At 43.4% G+C, this 23,671-nt stretch overlaps 1 protein-coding gene across 1 annotated transcript in view; it reads left to right on the top strand.

Moving 5' to 3' along the window:
• tnpo1 (transportin 1) overlaps positions 1-23,671 on the top strand; it is a 45,151-nt gene extending 21,480 nt beyond the window's left edge. The window contains exons 10-25 of the mRNA XM_079524419.1: positions 608-668; positions 2,233-2,416; positions 3,314-3,466; positions 4,557-4,782; positions 5,119-5,290; positions 6,054-6,140; positions 6,478-6,585; positions 7,674-7,832; positions 8,930-9,017; positions 10,199-10,297; positions 10,553-10,648; positions 15,298-15,373; positions 17,367-17,466; positions 19,006-19,080; positions 20,836-20,976; positions 23,565-23,671. Coding sequence (XP_079380545.1) covers positions 608-668; positions 2,233-2,416; positions 3,314-3,466; positions 4,557-4,782; positions 5,119-5,290; positions 6,054-6,140; positions 6,478-6,585; positions 7,674-7,832; positions 8,930-9,017; positions 10,199-10,297; positions 10,553-10,648; positions 15,298-15,373; positions 17,367-17,466; positions 19,006-19,080; positions 20,836-20,943 — 1,792 coding nt within the window. The 3' untranslated portion in view covers positions 20,944-20,976; positions 23,565-23,671. The remainder of the gene's footprint in view (positions 1-607; positions 669-2,232; positions 2,417-3,313; positions 3,467-4,556; positions 4,783-5,118; positions 5,291-6,053; positions 6,141-6,477; positions 6,586-7,673; positions 7,833-8,929; positions 9,018-10,198; positions 10,298-10,552; positions 10,649-15,297; positions 15,374-17,366; positions 17,467-19,005; positions 19,081-20,835; positions 20,977-23,564) is intronic.

The following is a 23,671-nucleotide window of genomic DNA, read 5'->3' as shown; positions in this document are numbered from 1 at the left end:
TAGCAGATCATACAAGCTCATCATAGCGCAGCACCGAGTGCAGCGCTACGAGTGCAGCGCTACGAGTGCAGCGCTACGAGTGCAGCGCTACGAGCTTGTAGATGTGAGCTGCTATTTTTGAAAAATCCTGAAAATGTGGTGCAAATCTTTCAATATATATTCTTTCACAGGGGATGTTTTTAACTCAAATCTTCTGCTTCTGGGGGGGGGGGGGTGGTCCCTGGAACAACATATTTTCAGATGGGGTCGGCGGCCAATTACATATATTTGGGGGTCCTTGTGACATGAAAATGTTTGAGAACGACAGACATAGAAACAGGATTTTAGAAGGCATTTGTAGAATCGTCCTCGGGTCTAAATGGGTTCAAGTGTGCTCCTTCTTACACTCTGTCTGTCTCGTGCTCCAGGCTCACTCCAGTGTGTGTGTGTGTGTGTGTGTGTGTGTGTGTGTGTGTGTGTGTGTGTGTGTGTGTGTGTGTGTGTGTGTGTGTGTGTGTGTGTGTGTGTGTGTGTGTGTGTGTGTGTGTGTGTGTGTGTGTGTGTGTGTGTGTGTGTGTGTGTGTGTGTGTGTGTGTGTGTGTGTGTGTGTGTCTGTCTCGTGCTCCAGGCTCACTCCAGTGCTCGTCAACGGAATGAAGTACTCGGAGATAGACATCATCTTGCTCAAGGTCAGTCTCTCCTCTCCAAGGTCGGATATGCTCCACGATCCAGGCCAGGACGAAGTGGCTCACAAGCAGTGATTCTGAACCATATTTAATTTCAAGGACCCCCCCCCCCCCCCCCCCCTCCCATTCATTGTCACATAAATAATTGAACACTGGAATGTTACAATTTGTATTTGTGTTTGCCTGTTAGGATTCGTAATCACAAATTGCACAGGACAGATAATATGACAAATAACTTACTTAACTTAGAAATCACTGACACATTTAATAATTTGATATACCGGTATATATAAATGTTTTTATTTATTGTAATTTTTTTAATGTACAAAATAGTGGAAATAGTGGATCTACAAGCTTACAACATGTCATGAAGCAGATCTACGAAGCTTGTAGATATTTTTCAACATGGAAACGATTGATGATTATGCAAAAAAGAATTACGATTATCTCAAACAATTGCGATTAGGCCGATTATGTAATAATTGTGTAAATTGTAAAAACATAATGTAGTACTGAGTTGATATTAGGGCATTCACTTCTAGTCATTTTTACTAGTTGACTAGTTGCCTAGTTTACTAGTCGACTAGACTAGTTGTTTAACTACCTATTATGTAAAAAGAAATATATATATATATATATATTTTTACATTGGTGACTATAACTACAATCTACCTGATCTTGAGGCCTACAAAATTGGGGGCAAAAATAAAAAATAAAAATAATACACTTTTTTCTTTCTTATCAACTAGTCAACTAGTACCAACAAGGTTGACTAGTGGATTTACTAGTCGACTAGTTGCTTAATGCCCTAGTTGATATACGATATAGTTCTGGGTTCTGAGCGAGCAGGACCCACACTAGGCTACCAGAGAACCTTTAGCTGCTAGCTTGCTCCGCAACAAAGGCTCTGGGCTTTGGTGTCTGCAGTGAGAGCCGTCCTATACGTGGCCTGAATTGCATTAGTCGCCGTCTTAACAGATCAGGATACAGGCAGGCAGCAAACACTGAGTCATGGGGTGAAGCCCTGCAGTGGTGTTTTTGGCAGCAACATTTGATTTGTAGTTTTAGTCATTTAGTCTTTTGAATAGTTCTCATTCAGTTTTAGTCACATTTTAGTCACCTGGAATGCTTTAGTGTTAGTCTAGTTTTAGTCGACTAAATGTCATGCGATTTGAGTTGACTAAATCTACAGTTGATTTAGTCGACTAAAATGTATTTTGGCTGGCCTCGATGCCGTCGTAATGGCTGATTTTACACTTGCTGAAAATAGCCGATCTACAAGCTCACAACGCGTCGCGCTGCGACGCGTTGTGAGCTTGTAGATCGGCTATTTTCAGCATGCAACCAAGTGTAAAATGACTTATACTGGATATCTTGTCCACTAGTCCCTCCTAAAACTAGACTAACATCAAAACATTCCAGGTGGACTAAAATGTGACTAAAACTAAATGAAAACTATTCCAAGAGACTAAAACTAAAATCAAATTTTGCTGCCAAAACAACGCCGGTTGCCTGATGATGAATGAGGTCCTGTCTGCGTCGTGGCTGTGTGACTGTGTGACAACAGGGTGACATTGAGGACGATGACGATGACGCAGTCCCCGACAACGAGCAGGACATCAGGCCGCGCTTCCACCGCTCGCGCACCGTGGCCATGCAGCAGCACGAGGGCGACGGCATCGAGGACGACGACGATGACGAGGACGATGACGACCTGGACGACGACGACACCATCTCTGACTGGAATCTCCGTGAGTAGAGCATTTTATTTAGACCTGAGGAGGACGCATATCTGTGACTGTGTGTCTGTCGCCTTAGCTTTTAACCACTTTAAAATTTTAAAATGTAGCTGTTGGAAAAATAGCAGATCTACAAGCTCATAGCGTGGCAACCAAGTGCCGCACTGTGAGCTTGTAGATCTGCTATTTTTGAAAAGTCGTGGAAAATGTGTGCAATTCTTGGAGCAAAGACTTGCAATGTTTTGAACTCTGGGGGGGTCCCTGAAACAACATATTTTCAGATGGGGGTCGGCGGCCATCATTTCTGGGGTCCTTGACATGAAATAGTTTGAGAACCACTCATATAGAAACATAGGTTTTTCAGAAAACTGTCATGATTTAGAAAACATTTTGTAGAATCTAGTCTCAGTCCTAAACTAGTTAAAGGAGTAGTTGAGTAGTTGACCCACTATGTAACATTTTAAAAAGTTGCATTTACAAGCAACACAGTCTACCCTTCCCTCGCCGTTTCAGTGCTAGAGTAGAATACCTGTTTTCACAGACGAAAACTAAATAAAAATTAAACAAAGACTAAGCTAAGATGACTAAAACTAAGACTAAATGTATTTGCAATTTTGCCAACAAATTAAAAACTAAAATGTTAGGGAGGGACGAGGGGAGAAGAGATCCAGTAGAACAAAAAAAAAGCGAAACAGAATCTAGGTCTGGTGAGTCGCGGGCGTGTGCACGAAACGAGCACGCGGGCAACAAATTCACGGGACCTCGCTCACGTAAATACGCTTGCGTTGTCGCACCGCGACTGCTCCGCGCAAAAACGCAGATCTCATTGAAAATGAACTATAGGCGCGTTATATCGCTTCACGTTTGAAAGGTCCTTTATTCTGTTATTTGTGTGTGTGGTCACTATAGGGAAGTGTTCGGCCGCGGCGCTGGACGTGCTGGCCAACGTGTTCAGAGACGACCTGCTGCTGCACATCCTGCCTCTGCTCAAAGAGCTGCTGTTCCATCCTGAGTGGCTGGTGAAGGAGTCTGGCATCCTGGTGCTGGGAGCCATCGCAGAGGGTGAGTGGCTGGTGATTGGTGAAGGAGTCTGGCATCCTGGTGCTGGGAGCCATCGCAGAGGGTGAGTGGCTGGTGATTGGTGAAGGAGTCTGGCATCCTGGTGCTGGGAGCCATCGCAGAGGGTGAGTGGCTGGTGAAGGAGTCTGGCATCCTGGTGCTGGGAGCCATCGCAGAGGGTGAGAGAGACAAACAGGGTGTAAGCACACCTAGGATTCCATGTGCGGCCAAAAGCCGCTGTCTGCCGGCGTCTCTTCCGGCAAAATGACGCGTTGGCCAGATTCCCGGAAAAGCTTGCCGCAGCGGCATTCTGCCGCGTGAGGGGAGCTTCATTTCCATCCACCATCTGTCTAAAAACCAGGAAGAGACAGGCAGACAGCGGCTTTTGGCCGCGCATGGAAGCTCAGGTTTGCCTGTGCTGACAGTAGAGCAGTTGTGGTTCTCAAACGTTTTTGGCTCACATCACCCCTGTAATAAACACCCCTGTAATAAATAACTATCATCCACGGCACCCCTCAATGACATTGTTAGTTTTTAGAACCTTGCATTCCCAGCAAGCCAAATGACGTCATGATGACGTTATGATGACGTCCTCCGGTGACGTTCAGGACTAGGCCAGTTCACAGCCCATAAGGGGATGATCTTTACGTCATTTCCAGGACGTCTTCAGCAGTTGGCCTTGACCGGACTATCTCTGATTCATCCAGGGATGTCCGTCTTAGTGGGTAGAATTTATGTTGGTTGAAATCAGGTGATATTCTAGGGCCAGATGTGAGAGCAAGCATTTCTTTGCGACTGTGGCAAGGAAAAACTCCCCTTTTTAATTGTTAGAAACCTCAGATAGAGCCAGGCTCGTGGGTGTGCCTGGTTCTGCGACATCTAATCTAATCAATCTAAAGGCCCCTTTTCCACTAGGGTTGAACCGGTTTCATTCTTTTTTCCCCGCCTAATTTTGAACCAAATGAATTGGTTCAGATCCCTAAAAAGTTGTGGTTAAGATGTTGGACTTTCACGCGGGAGACCCGAGTTCGAATCCCGGGCGTTACATGTGCACGTGCCTGTTTATAAGTGTCGTTCACATTTCTGTGTCCAGGGTGCATGCAGGGCATGACCCAGTACCTGCCCGAGCTGATCCCCCATCTGGTGCAGTGTCTGTCGGACAGGAAGGCCCTGGTGCGCTCCATCACCTGCTGGACCCTGAGCCGCTACGCCCACTGGGTGGTCAGCCAGCCTCCAGACACCTACCTGAAGCCCCTCATGACCGAGCTGCTCAAACGCATCCTGGACGGCAACAAACGGGTCCAGGAGGCTGCCTGCAGGTCAGTATGTAGCTGTCACACACTTAACACTCTTGTCGCCATGACCCGCGGCACCGCTGTCTGTCTGTTTAGAGTACGACCTATTGACCCCTGCAGATTATTGGGCTCGTCGGGTCACACACTGTTTATTCACACTATTCACCCATTGACCACTGCAACACACACACACACACACACACACACACACACACACACACACACACACACACACACACACACACACACACACACACACAAACACACGTACTGCACCACTCAGGTTCACATGAGTGTGACGTTTTTTAATGGTATTGAAGTCATAAAGCTCCTAATGCCAGGGTCTTGTCCTCTACACAGTGCCTTTGCCACTCTGGAGGAGGAGGCGTGTACAGAGCTGGTGCCCTACCTGGCCTACATCCTGGACACGCTGGTGTTTGCCTTCAACAAGTACCAGCACAAGAACCTGCTGATCCTCTACGACGCCATAGGAACGCTGGCGGACAGCGTGGGCCACCACCTCAACAAGCCCGTAAGAACAGTGGTTCCGAGTCGAACTTCCGACTCAAACTTTTTCACGTCAAAGACCCCCAAATTGACACTTATTAGACCGCGTTTGACCCCCATTTGAAAAGATATGCCAGGGACCCCCCGTAAGAGAAGATTTTCACGGCTCTAGCAGTGATTCTCAACCAATTTAATTTCAAGGACCCCCCCAGTTTGACATGCATTATTAGGCTATGGATCGCCCATTTAATGGCATTTCTAACTCTGGAATCCCCATTTATATTGTATCAATGTTAATTTAGTTAAAAAACAACAACAGAAGAGGCTATTGGAGAACCTGATTTGGATAGGGACACATGATCTGATGCAGGACAATGTCACTATGACAGAAAGAGACTAGATGGGTCTGTTCCAAGCCAGATACTCTGTTGCCACACTCATTTATTCGCCCCATAAATCCCAGTGGAAATGTGAGAATATGCTGTGAAATAAACAAATAGACAAATAAATCAGGTTCCATTTGTAAACTCTCTGAGGTACAGACCCATAAGGGTCCATTTGGTTCCTAACCTCAACAAGCCCGTAAGCTTCATGAAACGCCTCCGTTGCCCAAAATAGCCGGTGTACAACACAGACGTTGATTGTTGTACATTACGCAAGGTGCAGGATACATGTGATCTTCCACCCATTGTATATATACAGTCAGGCAATATTACACTTTGGCCATTGTGTCATTGTGTACAGCATGTAGGTTGTGTGACTAATGCTCTCCCTTGTTGTGTGGACAGGAATACATTGAGATGCTGATGCCTCCACTCATCCAGAAGTGGAACCAGCTGAAGGATGAAGACAAAGATCTCTTCCCGTTGCTAGAGGTGAGTGTCTGAAGCAGTTTGCAGCCAGAAAACAGGGAGTCTACCAACGCGCCTCAGGCCTGGAACGGCTGGTCCAGGAACAAGGACACTTTACGCGTCTTACTTGTATTAGATGCTGGTATACAAAAACGACGTTTCGACCTATGCGGTCTTCATCAGAGTCATGACTCTGATGAAACAAAAGGTTAGACACACACACACACACACACACACACACACACACACACACACACACACACACACACACACACACACACACACACACACACACACACACACACACACACACACACACACACACACACACTGACTGTCAGCTTGTCGTTCCTCACTACAGTGCCTGTCCTCCGTGGCCACCGCCCTGCAGAGTGGCTTCCTGCCCTACTGTGAGCCTGTGTACCAGCGCTGTGTCAACCTGGTGCAGAAGACCCTGGCCCAGGCTGTGGTGAGTGTGAGTTATTCAGCTTTCTAGTCAGCCTGTATAAAGCCTGTATAAAGCCTGTGTACCAGCGCTGTGTCAACCTGGTGCAGAAGACCCTGGCCCAGGCTGTGGTGAGTGTGAGTTATTCAGCTTTCTAGTCAGCCTGTATAAAGCCTGTATAAAGCCTGTGTACCAGCGCTGTGTCAACCTGGTGCAGAAGACCCTGGCCCAGGCTGTGGTGAGTGTGAGTTATTCAGCTTTCTAGTCAGCCTGTATAAAGCCTGTATAAAGCCTGTGTACCAGCGCTGTGTCAACCTGGTGCAGAAGACCCTGGCCCAGGCTGTGGTGAGTGTGAGTTATTCAGCTTTCTAGTCAGCCTGTATAAAGGGAGGTGAACGGCAGCGCAGTTGCGCAATCCGGTTTAGGATCGCTAAAGAAGGAAAGGCCAAGCCAAAAAAATTAAATAAAAATAAATCAGCAATCCGGTTTCCGGCTTATCAGACGGAACGTTATGCCAGAAGCAGTTGCCGGTTGGATTCCTACTGGCGGAACCTTCCGTCAGAAGCAGTACATTTGTTAAGATAAGAACTAGCTGAATGAGCGTGGATGGAGAGGAGGCTTCGGGTCCTGGCTTTGACCGAGTGAGTGTAGGCTAGCCTATTTTAGCGTGGTGTTGCCCAGATACAGTACCAACATTTACAAAAATGTGAATATTCGCACAGCTGCGAATTCAGCTCGTTTTTAACCCATTGATGCCTGAGGCCGAATCTGGGAACGCCTTCTAGGGCCTGACCTAAGGTTTCTGAAAACCTTCAAATTTTGATTAATTCTTTTTTTAAATAGTTATGTTGCTACATGTATAGCAATAGCTGATGAGACACAGAGCGCGCCGGCATCAAGGGTAGAACAACGTATAGGTTGCACCAGGCAACAATGGGTTAAGGGCTAGAAGCTTCGAAGAAAAAAACGATGGAAGGTCAGCCCTAGTATAAACGCAACTATTATGTCACGCCATATGAAATAAATCCTATTTCTCCTCTTTCTACAACATGATTCCAACATATATTTCCATGAGCATTTTCCTCTTTCATTTCCTCTCCCTCTGGCTCCAGCTCCACCAGTCTCAGCCAGACCAGTACGAGGCCCCCGACAAGGACTTCATGATCGTAGCTCTGGATCTGCTCAGTGGCCTGGCTGAAGGACTGGGAGGCAACATCGAACAGCTGGTCGCTCGTAGTAACATCCTCACGCTCATGTACCAATGCATGCAGGTAAGAACTACAAAACACCCTAATGCACAAATGCATGCACGTAAGAACTACAAATACACCCTAATGCACCAATGCATGCAGGTAAGAACTACAAACACCCTTAATGCACCAATGCATGCAGTTAAGAACTACAAACACCCTTAATGCACCAATGCATGCAGGTAAGAACATAGAAAGGTAGACGCCTCCTCCCGCTCTGGGGCGAATGCTCTCAAGAGAGAGCAAACTTCCGCGTTGTTGCTTCACAGAAGCTTCCGCGTGCGTCACAGAGCGGATGTTCGGGTCTGACAAGTCCCGGAAAAGATGCGCTGTGATTGGCCAGTAGTCACTTGAGTGGCAGCGTGGCGTAGCGTGCCTTCAGCACTTCCGGCGTACTTCCGCCCCCAGAGTGTAAATTGTTCCGCCCTCCCGTCGACACACATGGCTCCAAAGAACCTGCAGCGGCCAATGAGGCATCTTATTTTTGAGTTGTGCAAGCCCCTCCTATGCCCAGCTTTCTGGGTTTGTGTGAACACAAACATTGGCTGATGATTGGCTGATCACCCCATAGCGATGATTTGATTGGCGGAGCAAAGTACAGTGGCGTGCACAGATAGACACTAGGGTTTTTTTTTTTTTTTTTTTTCTTACAGTGTACACTCTACAGTATGTGGACCATGGTGACATTGATCAATTCTTGATAAAAAAAAGCTTCTAATATATTATTTAGGCCCCAAAATCTATAAATCTCACACTATTAAGGCAACCGGCCGGTTCCACGCGCTGCACAAGGTGCCCTTTTTTCACTTGAGCACCTGCCCCTCTAAATGTCTGTGCACGCCACTGGCAAAGTACATATTGAAGATAAAAGTGAGTGCAGAAAAGTTACAAAATAATCCTTTATCTATGGGTAAGCAATACTTAGTCCGTAGACTACACACAGTAATGCGCCAAGGCATGCATGCAGGTAAGAAGATATCTCGCCAGTGTTTGGAGTTAACATCAGTAAACTACGTAATCCAAGACTCTAACGTTTCTCTGCTTTACTTGCATTCACTCGGCGGGAATCAAAACATACCGCTAAGGTAATTGTTCTCTTCTCTGTTCACAATATTCAGGACAAGATGCCAGAGGTCCGTCAGAGTTCATTTGCGTTGCTGGGGGATCTGACCAAAGCTTGTTTCCAGCACGTCAAACCATGCATCGGTATGTACAGTACCATTACATACAGCCATGTACAGTACCATATAGCCATGTACAGTACCATACAGCCATGTACAGTACCATACAGCCATGTACAGTACCATACAGCCATGTACAGTACCATTACAGCCATGTACAGTACCATACAGCCATGTACAGTACCATTACAGCCATGTACAGTACCATACAGCCATGTACAGTACCATACAGCCATGTACAGTACCATACAGCCATGTACAGTACCATATAGCCATGTACAGTACCATTACAGCCATGTACAGTACCATACAGCCATGTACAGTACCATACAGCCATGTACAGTACCATACAGCCATGTACAGTACCATTACAGCCATGTACAGTACCATACAGCCATGTACAGTACCATTACAGCCATGTACAGTACCATACAGCCATGTACAGTACCATACAGCCATGTACAGTACCATATAGCCATGTACAGTACCATACAGCCATGTACAGTACCATACAGCCATGTACAGTACCATACAGCCATGTACAGTACCATTACAGCCATGTACAGTACCATACAGCCATGTACAGTACCATACAGCCATGTACAGTACCATATCTCCATATGTACAGTACCATATCTCCATATGTACAGTACCATTACATACAGCCATGTACAGTACCATACAGCCATGTACAGTACCATACAGCCATGTACAGTACCATACAGCCATGTACAGTACCATACAGCCATGTACAGTACCATATCTCCATATGTACAGTATCTGCTCGCCGCTGTGTGACGGACTGTCACTGACTTATGGCTATAGTGTCGATTTTTATAGCAACTTTTCATGTAGTTTTAGTCAAAGTCTTTTGAATAGATTTTCATTTGGTTTTAGTCACTTTTTAGTCAACTGAAATGTTATCATAAGATTGACTAAAATGTATTTTTTTGGCAGGCCTTGATGGCATCATAATGCCTGATTTTAGACTAGCATTTGTTGACAAAATTGACAATATATGTAGTGTTAGTCATCGTAGCTTGGTTTTTATTTCGTTTTGACTTCTCATTTAGTTTTCGTCAGTGAAAAACGGCCGTCGACGAACATTTTTCACCATTGTTTTTTGAATCGACGAAATCAACACTGGTTAATATGGCCCTGTACGTCGATCGGTTCCTAAATCATATTCACGTTTTCCTCCTCCAGCTGATTTCATGCCCATACTGGGCACGAACTTAAACCCGGAGTTGATATCCGTGTGCAACAACGCAACATGGGCCATCGGAGAGATCTCTATACAAATGGGTGAGTTGCCTCACTCCAGACCGTATTCATGCTATTCAGAGTTGTCTCGTGAATGATCAGTTCACCTGCCTTTTTTTTAAACTCTTTTTCATAATCTATATCTCGGCACCACCACAGGGCCTGAAATGCAGCCTTATGTTGTTGTTTTAACTCTTTTTCATAATCTATATCTCGGCTCCGCTGCAGGGGCTGAAATGCAGCCTTATGTTGTTGTTTTAACTCTTTTTCATAATCTATATCTCGGCTCCGCTGCAGGGGCTGAAATGCAGCCTTATGTTGCCGTGGTGCTGCAGCAGCTGGTGGAGATCATTAACAGGCCAAACACCCCAAAGACTCTGCTGGAGAATACAGGTACCACACGGTGGCGCTGTTGGGCTAGCCAGGCCGCCACACACACACACACACACACACACACACACACACACACACACACACAGGGAGGTGACCGCACGCACGCACGCGCGCGCCTACGCACGCACGCACGCACGCACGCACGCACGCACGCACGCACGCACGCACGCACGCACGCACAACAGTACAATCCCTGTCCCGGAGTAGGGGTGCAACATAGAAAATAATTGATAAATTATAAGTAAGTAATGCTGATGTTTAACAAAAATGTAACTCTTAATGAAACCAAATGGACCCGTATGGGTCAAGAGTTAAAGATTTAATAAGGGTGCATTTGGATACTCCATCATTTAGCTGCAGGGGACCACCTGGAACCTCCTCAAGGACCACTGGTGGTCCCCGGACCACTGGTTGAAAACCACTGTTATAGCCTAGGTGAAGCATAAAAAGCCTTTTTGGAGTGGTTAATCAGTTTGTTGAAATTATACATAAAATCTTCCTTTCAAAAGTGCAATACGTAGAATAATAGCTAAGACGATTGTTGATAGTTGCAACCCTACTCTGGACCCTTTAGTCTGAAAACCTGCCCCAAGCCCTGGCCCTTACAGGTTCTGCCACTTTCATTATGGGACAAATAATTAAAAATTCGTACACAAATAACACATGTGAAGTAGATATTGTGTGGTTAATTAAGTGGTTAATAATGGGGTGGGGGAGGTTAGAATGAAGGTGCTTTTGGGCTTGGGTTCAATACTTTTTGGGTTCTTGAATCAAGCGAGCCATGTTAAGTGCCCAGGCTTGGAATGAACTGATCTGGAGTCAGCATCAGGTTAAGTAGCTTGTAGGAATGAAAGAGAGCACAGATAGGTGGCAGGACAGAGGAGTGTGTTCACAACCCCATTTACAGTCATTATTATACCTTAAACACTTAAAAGAATGTTTGTAAATTTGCAGATTATAGTTGCTCTTAACTTAAGTAATACAAAAAGGAAATACCTAAACTGATTCTTGTGGTGTTGAGAAAAAAACATATAGGCACGTAGCCTATGACTTTAGAAATCACCGTTACACTTCTGCCCTGCACATTCAATTGAAAGTTGTGCTAAATTACAATTTAAATTAACAATAGCTAATTGAAGGGCGAAGTGTAATCTGCTCGATTATTAGAACATTAGGGACTAGTCTGTAGATTGTGTTCCTGTTTGTTTGTTGTCAGTTTATTTATTTGTTGTTTTGAGTTACTGTTCTTTAAATGTGAATGCATATCTGCCAATAGATGTTGAATGTTGTCAAGAATGGCAAATGTTTAATGCAGGATACATACACAGCCACCAATTTAGCAAATCATTCATAGAATGTCTAGATTATACAACTAGATTAGCTCAGGAACAGGAACAATTGACTGTGTAAATCTATAGCTCTAGACGAGAGAAGTTCCTCCACTAGCCTTGCATAGCCAGACGATCAGAGATAGCCACCTATAGATATGTTTATGGAAGTGGTTCTCAAACCTTTTATTATTATTATTATTATTAACTTTGAGAACCACTGGGTTTAGGGAAATCTACATTCAATGTATTGGCTAGAACGACAGAGAAAACCAGCAGTATTACTATCAAGCATGTGCCTAGTTACTGCTTTGGAAACCAATACAATTAGTTTTTGAATCTCCTAATTGATTCCATGTAGTTTTATCCCCTACATCAGGGGTGGGCAACTGGCGGCCCGGGGGCCACATGCGGCCCCCACCTTCACTTAATGCGGCCCGCATGTTAATATCAGAATACTGATATAGTATTGATTTCAGAGGTTTACAATTCCAAACCCGCTTTAATTACTTCATGACTAGTATTAAATGACTAGTACTTAATGACTAGTATTAAAATGTTATTGTCTTTTTGTGTCCAATGTAGTCATGTTCATAAAGTTAACATAACTATAACTAAATGCATTTGAAATTCAATAAAAAGGTTACTTTTCAGGATTCCAATAAAAAAATAGCAAAACAATATTCAGGTTTTCAATTAAAATATACCAAAAATAGCTGATCTACAAGCTCAAAACGCGTCGCATTGCGACGCGTTTTGAGCTTGTAGATCGGCTATTTTTGCTACGACAGTAATATGCAACATGGCCCTCTTGAGCGAGTGTGGAAATATATTGGCTCTCTCCATCGTCAAAGTTGCCCAACCCTGCCCTACATTGAACTTGAATGTCACCAGTTAGGCTTGTCACAAGTATTACATAATCTCCTGATCGTGATTATTTGAACCAATAGCAATTGATGAACTAAACAGGAATTATTTCTGTCGTTGTCCAATCTCTTAACCACTTTAGACCTGAGAACAGATTCTACAAATGTCATCTAAATCACGACAGTTTTCTGAAAAACCTGTTTCTGTCAGGGGTTTTCAAACTATTTCATGTCAAGGACACTGAAATTATGTTATTTTAAAAAACGTTCGCTCTAAAAGAATATATAATCAAAGATTTGCGACCAGCATTTTCACGATTTTTCAAAAATATCAGATCTACAAGCTTGTGTAGTCTACGTTTTACGGTATATAGGCCTATATACGTATTATGCCGTGCCAATATTTTGGGAAAAAAGCATATACCGTCTGCAAAATAAATTCCCAAAAGGTTGCGATGTGTGACTTGAGCTTTTAGGTCAGCTATTATCTTTGAAAATGTATGAAAGCATAACATTAAATTATAAAGTATACAGTATGGCCTGTTTTGGCCACAGTACATTATTTATTTTGATTATTGGTACCGGTCATTGTCAGTCATTTTTGTATATTTTAGTAATAGGCTTTGGATACTTAGTTATTTGTCCTGCCATGTGCAATTGTATTGATTAGAAAGCCTAAAATGCTAACAGAAATGTATTTTTTATTTATACCTTCCAATGTTCAATGTCAAAAAACAGTATTAAATTGCGATGACAATTATTCGTCAAACAAGATGTTATGATCATGACAGCTAGAGATCTCCGATTATCTGGCTATGCAAGACTAGTCCACCACTGGGTCTACAATGTATGCTGATGGCCAATACATGCTGCTTTCCATGTCCAAAGAGGGAGGCAATATGTTGTTGAAAAAAGGGCTTTCTCAAGCCCGGATGGGAGAAATGTTTGGTTCAAATATAGACAGGACGGGGAGCAAACATATCGTGTGTGGACATTCCCTTTTTTCTTCATTTGATAATTTTTGGGTCCAACATCGTATCTAAAAACTGTGGGGATGTGCATATCAGGCAAAATATTGTAACTAGAACATGATGGCATTTTTTGATTGATTGATTAATTGATTGATCCGAAATGTAAACGGTGCATGGCACAGTAAGACATTGAAGCTAAAAGGATAACAAGAAAAAAAACCTGGGGACTAACTTGTTTCCATTGTGGCCATATGTATTCAATTCATCAACATAACACACATACAAAATTATCTCAATAATACATGTCATTGACAAATACAATCACTATAATGTACAAAAGTTTGTTCTATTTGGGTGCTACCAGATCATGGTCGCTGCTCCCTCTAGTGTTGTGGGTGTGGGTGTCACGCACTTTGGAAAAGTAGTTTAGACAGTTTTGAAACATCGGAAGGAACATGTATTGGCCATAAGTCTATAGAGAGTCACATAATACCACAGCAAACGTGGAAGTGGCATCAAAAGACATGTTGAGACCCGAGTATTATATCTGTCTCCGATCTGTTGATCCTGCACTGAACTCTGTTTCTAATTTAGCCTATCATCTGCTTTCTGCATGTGTCATTGGATTGTTCATAAATGCCTGTTTGTTAATGAGAATGTTGCATAGTTCTGTGTCTTTTAAACGTAGGTTCCTCCTCCTTCTTCCTCTGTGCATCATAAGAACCTGCTGTACTGGACACTATTCTCCTTCCATGCATAGTTAGTTGGCTTGGAGGAATCTTTCATTTCTCTCAAAACCGCAGACAAACAACAGCCACATATTTATGTTTGTTTAATAGGGAAAATTAACATTTTGTGAGTTTTAAGGGAGAAATCTCTGAAGCTACGTTAATTGAACATTTCACGGGCTTATATAAACATAAAAGTTATTGTTTTGATTGAGATGATTTGGCACGCCCATTATTTGCCTCATGATATCGTTGTCAGTGTTCTCCCTTAAACGTGTTCGTTTTTATCAGTCTGATTTGTACTTTGTCGCACGACAATGTCCCCCCGGGGGCCAAAATGACAGCCGATCTACAAGCTCACAAAGCGTCGCATCTCAATGCTTTTCTGAGCTTGTAGATCGGCTCTTTTTATTTGTGCAGCCGCGGGACACCGCCATACGACGGCATACAAATTAGTCACTAGAGTGTCATATTATTTATGTTAATTAGCCCATTATTTATGTTAATTAGCCCATTATTTATGTTAATTAGCCCGTGGGCTAGTATTAATAATCAACACTAGTGAAGTCTTCTGTTTGTTCTATCACACACAGATTCTGTTGATTTATGTTGTTTCTGAGTTGTTTGTTTTGTTCTTTATTTTTCTCCCCCCCCCCCCCCACCACCCCACCCCCCCCCCCCCCCCCCCTCCTCTCCATTGCTCATGTCTTGGTTGGCGTTTGGTGGTGTATAACCGTTGATTGCGTTACCATTTAGCAATAACAATTGGTCGTCTTGGTTACGTTTGTCCTCAAGAGGTGGCACCCATGCTACAGCAGTTTATAAGACCCTGGTGTGTATTATTCAATCTTTTATTTAATTCATCTCCTCTCCTCTCTCTCTCTCTCTCTCTCTTCCGATCTGTCCGTCTCTCAGGGGGCCATGTCCACAGAAAGCTTTATATATATATATTTTTTTTTTAGATGCCCTTTTCCGCCATTAACCCATTTTGACCTGAGATCAGATTCTAAAAATGTCTTCTACATCCTGACAGTTTTCTGAAAAAGCTATGTTTCTATGTCAGTCGTTCTTCGATTTTTCAAAAATAGCAGATCTACAAGCTCGTAGCGCGCCACTCGGTGGCGCGCTATGAGCTTGTAGATCTGCTAACACCAAAAGGGGTTAAGAGGTTTTAAGGGGTTAAAATGGGTTAAGATGCTCTGGAGGAGCACTCAGCTTCCCAGCACCGAGCGTCCGCATTTCAGAGCTCTCGGCGTCCAGTCTGTCTTTTATTTTTTTTAGCTGACACCGTATCTTGTACCCTTATATGAATCCCTGACCCTTATGCCTTCACTTTTTGGGGCAGTTGTTGAAAAACATTTGAAAAATAGTACAAACTAGTCCTTACCCGTTCTGAATATATGAACGGCAAATGATGTTCGCCAGATGGGGCAGTACTGCCCCAGGTTAATATAAGGAAGTGTAGACTACAGACAGACAGAAGGACAGACAGAATGACTGACTGACAGACATTTTTCGCTGCATTTATAGATAGATAGATAGCTAATAATGCAGACGTTACGATCGTTTGAGCACAGCAACGACTGATTTGAACTGACTTTTTGGATGCTGCGGGGATCAATACACTAATAATGCAGATGTTACGATCGTTTGAGCACAGCAACGACTGATTTGAACTGACTTTTTGGATGCTGCGGGGATCAATACATGGTTCCATGCGCTTAGTAAGAAGCGCTCTGGAAATTAAATGATATCCAGAGCATTCCTCCTTTCCGTGGACATGGACCCTTACCTATAATCTCTTTCCTGTCGCTGTCTTCCTCTTCTACCTCTTCTACCTCCTTCTCGCTTTCTTTATTAAAGAAAATCTTCTCTTGTTTTCCCGTTGGTTTGCTTTTCACATATTGTTTTACTTTAATGAATCGACTTGTAATCATTGCCAACCATGTTACTAATCCTGTCCTCTCTCAAGGTCCTATTTGTGATTTGTTTTGCCTCTGTAGCACTGTCGTGTATTATTGCGTTTGATCTGTGTTTTAAGTTCCACTTTTCTGTCGTTGTTAACTGTCGCTAACAACCCACACGATGCATGGGATCAGACTGTCACATGCATGCTGGTTCAACGAGAGCATCCCCTTCTTATTTAGTAGTTGTCCAGCTGCATGTGCCTATCCTAGAATACCCCAAACCTTCTCTAGTCGAAGGCTAATTTAATTTAACCACATCAACCCTAGTGGACGAAAACAGGAGGGGGGCCTAGTATAGGGCCCTGGGGGACTCCGGTCAATTAAGTATCTATAGGGTTTAAGTGGTTAACTGCCAAGGTGCCAATACAGTAGATCCTTGCTGAATGCCTTGCTCCTCGACACAGCTAAAGCGTAGTTATTGTCAAAGCACAGGAAGTAGGCAAATCGTTTGATAAATGAAAAATAAATAATAATAATATTAATATTGATAATGATAATAATAATAGGAAGGTTTCTATTGTTTTAAATCTGTTTGATGTGCATGCTTAAATTTGCTACTTTCTTAGGCTATTTGAAAGAAGTATTTTTTCTCCTCACAAGAAAGTTTGATATTTGCAGTATATGTTTACATGCTGGAGTAGAAAAGGGACGTTCCTTATTATACACTACTTATATTAATACAACTTACTTATGTAACATTAGATTTCATTTATACCTTTCCTCAACCTTTTCCTGCAATAAGAATGATGAGTATGTCCAGTTTTCCAACCTGACAATCCCTGATTTTGTTTGCACTAATTTTGCACTAATGGCCTGTGGATTGTCGTTGGTGCTTAATGTGGTCGTGCTTATTACCAGGTGCACTTCTCTACGAAACATAAGAGACAATGAGGAGAAAGATTCGGCGTTCCGCGGCATCTGTACCATGATCAGTGTGAATCCTGGAGGTGTAGTGCAGGTGAGCCCCGCCCCCGCCACAGAGACTGGTGGTACCTGGAACGGTTGCTACAACAACCTAGTCAGCCTTTTTTTTTAGTGGTGCAAACCACTCCAACAACCAGCTTTGTCTGTATGTTTGTGTACCTGTGTACGTGTCCGTGCACATGTGTGCGTGTCCGTGCACATGGCACATGGTTACTATGGACACTGACATTACGTCAGACCACAGCTGATCAGGCTATATAAGACCTTGCACCACTCAGTTCACACGGGTGTGATTTTTTCTTTAGGTTCTTGTATTCTTGTATTCATTTTACTGAGGTTACGTTTAGGAATAAGGTTAGGTTTAGACATAGTTTTACTGAGGTTAGGTTTAGGAATAAGGTTAGGTTTAGACATAGTTTTACTGAGGTTAGGTTTAGGAATAAGGTTAGGTTTAGACATAGTTTTACTGAGGTTAGGTTTAGGAATAAGGTTAGGTTTAGACATAGTTTTACTGAGGTTAGGTTTAGGAATAAGGTTAGGTTTAGACATAGTTTTACTGAGGTTAGGTTTAGGAATAAGGTTAGGTTTAGACATAGTTTTACTGAGGTTAGGTTTAGGAATAAGGTTAGGTTTAGACATAGTTTTACTGAGGTTAACTTTAGGAATAAGGTTAGGTTTAGACATAGTTTTACTGAGGTTACGTTTAGGAATATCTGGTGGTGACCGTTCCAACCAATGTCGCCGGATTTGACCGGGTCCAAATAGATTGTTGTACCGACCGTTCTTGTATCCCAGAGACTCCCCTTGGTAGAACAAAAGAAAACCAATGTGTTTAAAGGTTGGGTGAGGGATATTGTTTATGGTTAAAACTTGTTTTTTTAATTAAGCAACCGTCTCTCCAGCTCTTTAGTTTGATAAACAGAAAATACATTTTCACGTGGGTTGCCAGTTTCATCCAATCAGGAGAGGAGGCATTTATCAGCTTCAATTTGAGTGTTCCAGTTTAACATGTGTCTGCTCATTTCTTTGTGTCATCACTTCCAATTTCATTTGATTATCCTGTACGACTTCTGTCTCCCGATTGGATAGAATTGGTATCCCGACATGAAAATACATGATCCGTTTGCTAGAGCTCAGTGGCGTGCACAGATAGACCCTTTTCCCTCTGGACAGCAATGTGCCCTTTTGATTATTATTTTTTTGTGCAGTGTACACTGTACAAGTGTACAGTATGTGGACCATGGTGACATTGATCAATTCTTAATAAAAAGCTTCTAATATATTATTTAGGCCCCAAAATATATAAATCTCACACTATTAAGGCAACCGGCCGGTTCCACGCGCTGCACAAAGGTGCCCTTTTTTTTCACTTGAGCACCTGCCCCTCTAAATGTCTGTGCACGCCACTGCTAGAGCTTGAGACACTGAACAAACACTCTAGTCTATAGCAACGATTACTATCAGAATGTAGAGCTAGCACTTATAATAAAGAAATAAAAATAATCACTTATTGCACCTTTAATCTCTCGATGTAAATCCTGTGTTGCCTCAGCTTCCTGCTTCACTCTTTTAGGATTTCATATTCTTCTGTGACGCCGTGGCCTCCTGGGTCAGTCCCAAGGATGATCTACGGGACATGTTCGGCAAGGTAAACACGTTTCCTCACTGCGAGGCCACACACCCCCAAGGCATTATGGTTAACTAACTAATGACTCTTTTACATTAACTATACTCTTAACTGAACTGTGTTGTGCGGCTGTGCCGTGTCAAGTATTTGAGGTTTTGGAGTTGTTTCCATACGCCAGGGGTTCTCAACCCGTGGGTCGCGACCCCTCGGGGGGTCGCCAAATTATTTTAGGGGGTCCCCAAATTATTTTCAAAAAAACAAAAAAAAACAAAAAAAGATTATTATTATTTATTTTTTTTCCACGATTTTTCAAAAATAGCAGACCTACAAGCTTGTAGCGCGCCACTCGGTGGCGCGCTATGAGCTTGTAGATCTGCTATTTTTAAATAGCTAAATTATAACAATGCTTAAAACACCAAAAGGGGTTCCCGCCCAAAATGGTTTAAGGTTATTGTAGCAGTCAATTTATATTGGGGGTCGGGAGGGGGCGGGGCGGGGGTCCCGAGACGTTGCCAAAGCATTTTCGGGGGTCCCCGGCCAAAAACGTTGAGAACCCCTGCCATACGCTACGGCTGGGTTTCAGATACAGTTATCAGAACTTAATTTGGGCCGAGCTCAGATTTGGGCCCAGCTCAGATTTGAATTTTACCCTGCCTGAGTTTTTGGGGTTGAACCTATAGGCTAGACTATATACTTTCATTTAATTTTCAAGAATTGTGAAAATAGCAAATCTACAAGCTCACAACGCGTCACAATGCATTGTGAGCATTGTGTAGATTGGCTATTTTGGCTTTTCGACGTTTATTTTTTATCACGTAGATAGCTCTCCCTTCAGGAGTGATTCTGGTTATAATGGAAACGTGTGACATATCATCGTACTAGGGGTGTAACTATACATTTTAACAGCGATATGATACGTATCACGATACATGGTTGACGATACGATACATGGACGATATTGGTTCATTATGGCAATACGATACTATACGATTCAATGATTTGAAATCGATACAGTAACTATTTAAAATACATTGACATTATTTTAAATGAAGTAATTAAACCCCTCTTTTATTTTTCTTCAAAAAATTGCTAAATACCATGCACAAAAATGTAGTATTGATACAATCGATTAATTGCATAGAGAAACGATTCAATACCGATTATTTCCATTGTAAAACGATACGATAAGATACATAGTCAATGTTGCTGTTTTCATTTCGATATACAGTACTTCGATTCTTGAAATTAAAATCGATTTTTCGATGCAGTTACTACAGTTGGAGGCCATCGATTTTGTCCTTTTCTTTTTGCTGAGGTTTGCGTGATCTGCGCAAAAGGACAGTTAACCCATTTTGGGCGGGAACCCCTTTTGGTGTTTTAAACATTATGTTATAATTTAGCTATTGAAAAATAGCAGATCTACAAGCTCATAGCGCGCCACCGAGTGGCGCGCTATGAGCTTGTAGGTCTGCTATTTTTGAAAAATCGTGAAAATATTTATTTCAGAAAACTGGAGGATTTAGAAGGATTTAAAAAAAAATTAAGGGACAATATCGGTGGCACCCAACTGTATATCATTACACCCGTACATCGTACGATGATGCATAAATCAGGGCCTTTCTTCCGTTTCAACCTTTTTAAATGTTTTGGTTTACTATGACCTTCCAAAGATACAACATAGAATAGATGCTATTTAGAGGGTGAATAATTGAATTGAAATGGGTCTGAATAAGTGCTGCCTGGTGGTGCTTTTGTTTTGTTTTTGTTCCTTTTCAGATCCTTCATGGCTTTAAGAACCAGGTGGGTGAGGAGAACTGGGGCCGCTTCTCCGACCAGTTCCCCATGCCGCTGAAGGAACGCCTGGCAACCTTCTACGGGGTCTAACTGCTTCCATGGTCAATGGCCCTGTTCTTTGGGGTCAGTTAACCTAATCTAGGGAAAAGATTATTATTATTATTAGTATGTTTGTATTGTATTGTGTTTTCAAATAGAATTTGGGTAAGACTGTATGTTACGGTTCGGGTCGATGCATTATTATAATGCACTTATAAGGCAACACTCATTATAAAGGTTTATAATTATGCATATTATGCTCATAACAAGGTTTATGAAATAAACCGATGGATTGTCCACTCCGGGTAGGGAACGAGACTTTTCCCCAAGTGCAGTTTAAGTATCTCAGGGTCTTGTTCACGAGTGAGGGGAGGACGTAGCAGGTGGATCAGCTGGAGAATCGGAGCAGCATGGGCGGTATTGCAGTCGCTGTACCGCACTGTTGTGACGAAAAGAGAGCTGAGCCAGAAGGTAAATGATGACCATCTCACCTATGGTCATGAAGTGTGGGTCATGACCGAAAGAATAAGATACAAGAGTCTGAGATGAGTTTTCTCCAACGGGTGGCTGGCATCTCCCTTAGAGATAGGGTGAGACGTTAAAGTCATCTGTGAGAGACTCGGAGTGGAATCGCTACATCTTGACTTGGAAGGGAGTCAGGTTAGGTGGTTCGGGCATCTAGTACTGATGCCTCCTGAGCGTCTCCCTTGGGAGGTCCTTGCATGTCCCACTGGGAGGAGACCCCCTGGGAGGAGACCCCCTGGCAGACCAAGGACCAGATGGGGGGATTATATCTCCACGCTGGCCTTGGAACAGCACATTATAACCATTAACCACCATACCTCGGCCTGTTATAAAGTGTTATGAAGCCTTATAAGGGCATTATAAAATCTATAGACCCAATGTTATACAGTCTTACCAAAATGTGATATTGTACAATTGAAAAGGAACATACTGGTATGTTCTTTTTGAGGGGCGCTAGGTGGAGCCGTGTTCGAAGCCGTTGTAAAATGAACATTCTAAAACGGTTAGTCCCAATACTTGATTCTGATCACGTGATCTTATCCGTGAGCTTATCCCGCTGCTCTGTAGCTGTACTGGGGAAGGGGAGCACTTGATTGCCTTACAAGCCCATGCCGTGCGGTGCCGTCTAAGCACCGCCCGCGCTCATATGACTGTGAATATGTAGCTCCGGCCGGCCTCGTAAATACATCAAGTGCCTCCTATTCCCCCCACACTGGCTGACTAAAACAAGGAATTGGGGACACTCGCTGCCAGAGCCGGATTTACCTTGCTGAGGGCCCCCGGGCTGGAGCAAATTTGAGGGCCCCTCTTGGGGCGCGCGGCAGAGCCGCGCGTCCCGAGATTTGGCCGAGCGGCGCAGCCGCGAGGCCGGAAAATTTTTGGGCTATTTTGTTTTCATTTTGGGGTACCCAGGCCCCTAAAAAGAGAGGCAGGCAGGCAGAAGCTCTCAATGGTTTAACCATAATACAACTAAATACAATAACAATACACACATTTCACTTGAATTGTACAAGTACACCCCCTGGACATGACGCTAGTATGTCGCAGGGACTTACCCCCAATCCAACCCTTGATGCTGAGTGTCAAGCAGGGAGGCACTGGGTCCCATTTTTAGAGTCTTTGGTATGACCCGGCCGGGGATTGAACCCTGACCTCCCAGTCTCATGGCGGACACTCTAACCACAAGGCCACAAGGCCTTTGTTATTGCTTAATGTAAGTCGCTCTGGATTAAGAGCGTCTGCTAAATGCCTAAATTGTAATTGTAATTGCCTCTCACCCATTATAAAATCCACGGTAACCTGAGACCTCTTGCTTTAGTGCACACAGCTAAAAGGCGAGCGCATGCATCAGTATGACTGCACCAGCGGCGTTGCCGGTTGGCAATATATTTGGTAACCGTTCTGTAAGAGCTACTGTACAAGCTAAACGAGGCCATGGTTTATGGTTTACGGTGATTTTATTACAGTTCGTGGAGTTTTAAGCCCTTCCATCTTAAAACTCCATGAACTGTTATAAAATCACTATAAACCCTGGCCCGTGGGGGCAACAAGTCAGAGACACTTTGCAACATGAGCTCACAGGAGAAGTACATTAAACACGCAGCTTGATTGTCAATTAGTTCTCTAAGGAAAACAGGAGAGAAAACATTGACTGGCTGCTTATCACCATTTCAGGCTGTGACCCCCCAAAATAATCATCTGGGGACCCCCCAAAATAACACCTCGCAACGCAAGGAGTTGTTGTGAGCTTGTAGATTGGCTATTTTCTAAAAAAAAGTGTCTGTTTCTTATTTTTCAATTTGACCTCTTTTTTGCCTTTATTTGATAGGGTACAGTAATGTGACAGGAGAGGGGGAGAGAGATGGGGGGGGGGGGACATGCGGCAAAGGCAGACGGGCTCGTGACTCGAACCCGTGGCACGCCGTCAGGCTGGATTACCGGCCTATAGGTGCCTCGACCGCTCAGCCGCGGCACAAGCCGTTTGACCAGTTTTTATAGTATAGTTTGTTGATAACTTTTGATTACTTTTTGTTGAGGATTTTATTTTATTTTTTTAAGTAGAAGACCTTACATTGTCCCAAAAAAAACGTGGGACACCCCTGGGCGTCACTGGTCTAACGTATGCTTTCTGTTCTTCCTTTGCACAGGGTCAGACTCACTATGGGACGACAGTAGGGAACCTCTTTTCACCAGGGGACATGTCACCAGTTAACCCTATACTGGCCTGGGGGGGAGGGAACTGCTGGGCAAAGGG

The sequence above is a fragment of the Electrona antarctica genome (genome assembly GCF_951216825.1).
Source record: "Electrona antarctica genome assembly, chromosome: 16".
Taxonomy (NCBI): domain Eukaryota; kingdom Metazoa; phylum Chordata; class Actinopteri; order Myctophiformes; family Myctophidae; genus Electrona; species Electrona antarctica.
The sequence above is the reverse complement of the archived record's forward strand: the minus strand, read 5'-3'. Positions and strand labels throughout refer to the sequence as shown.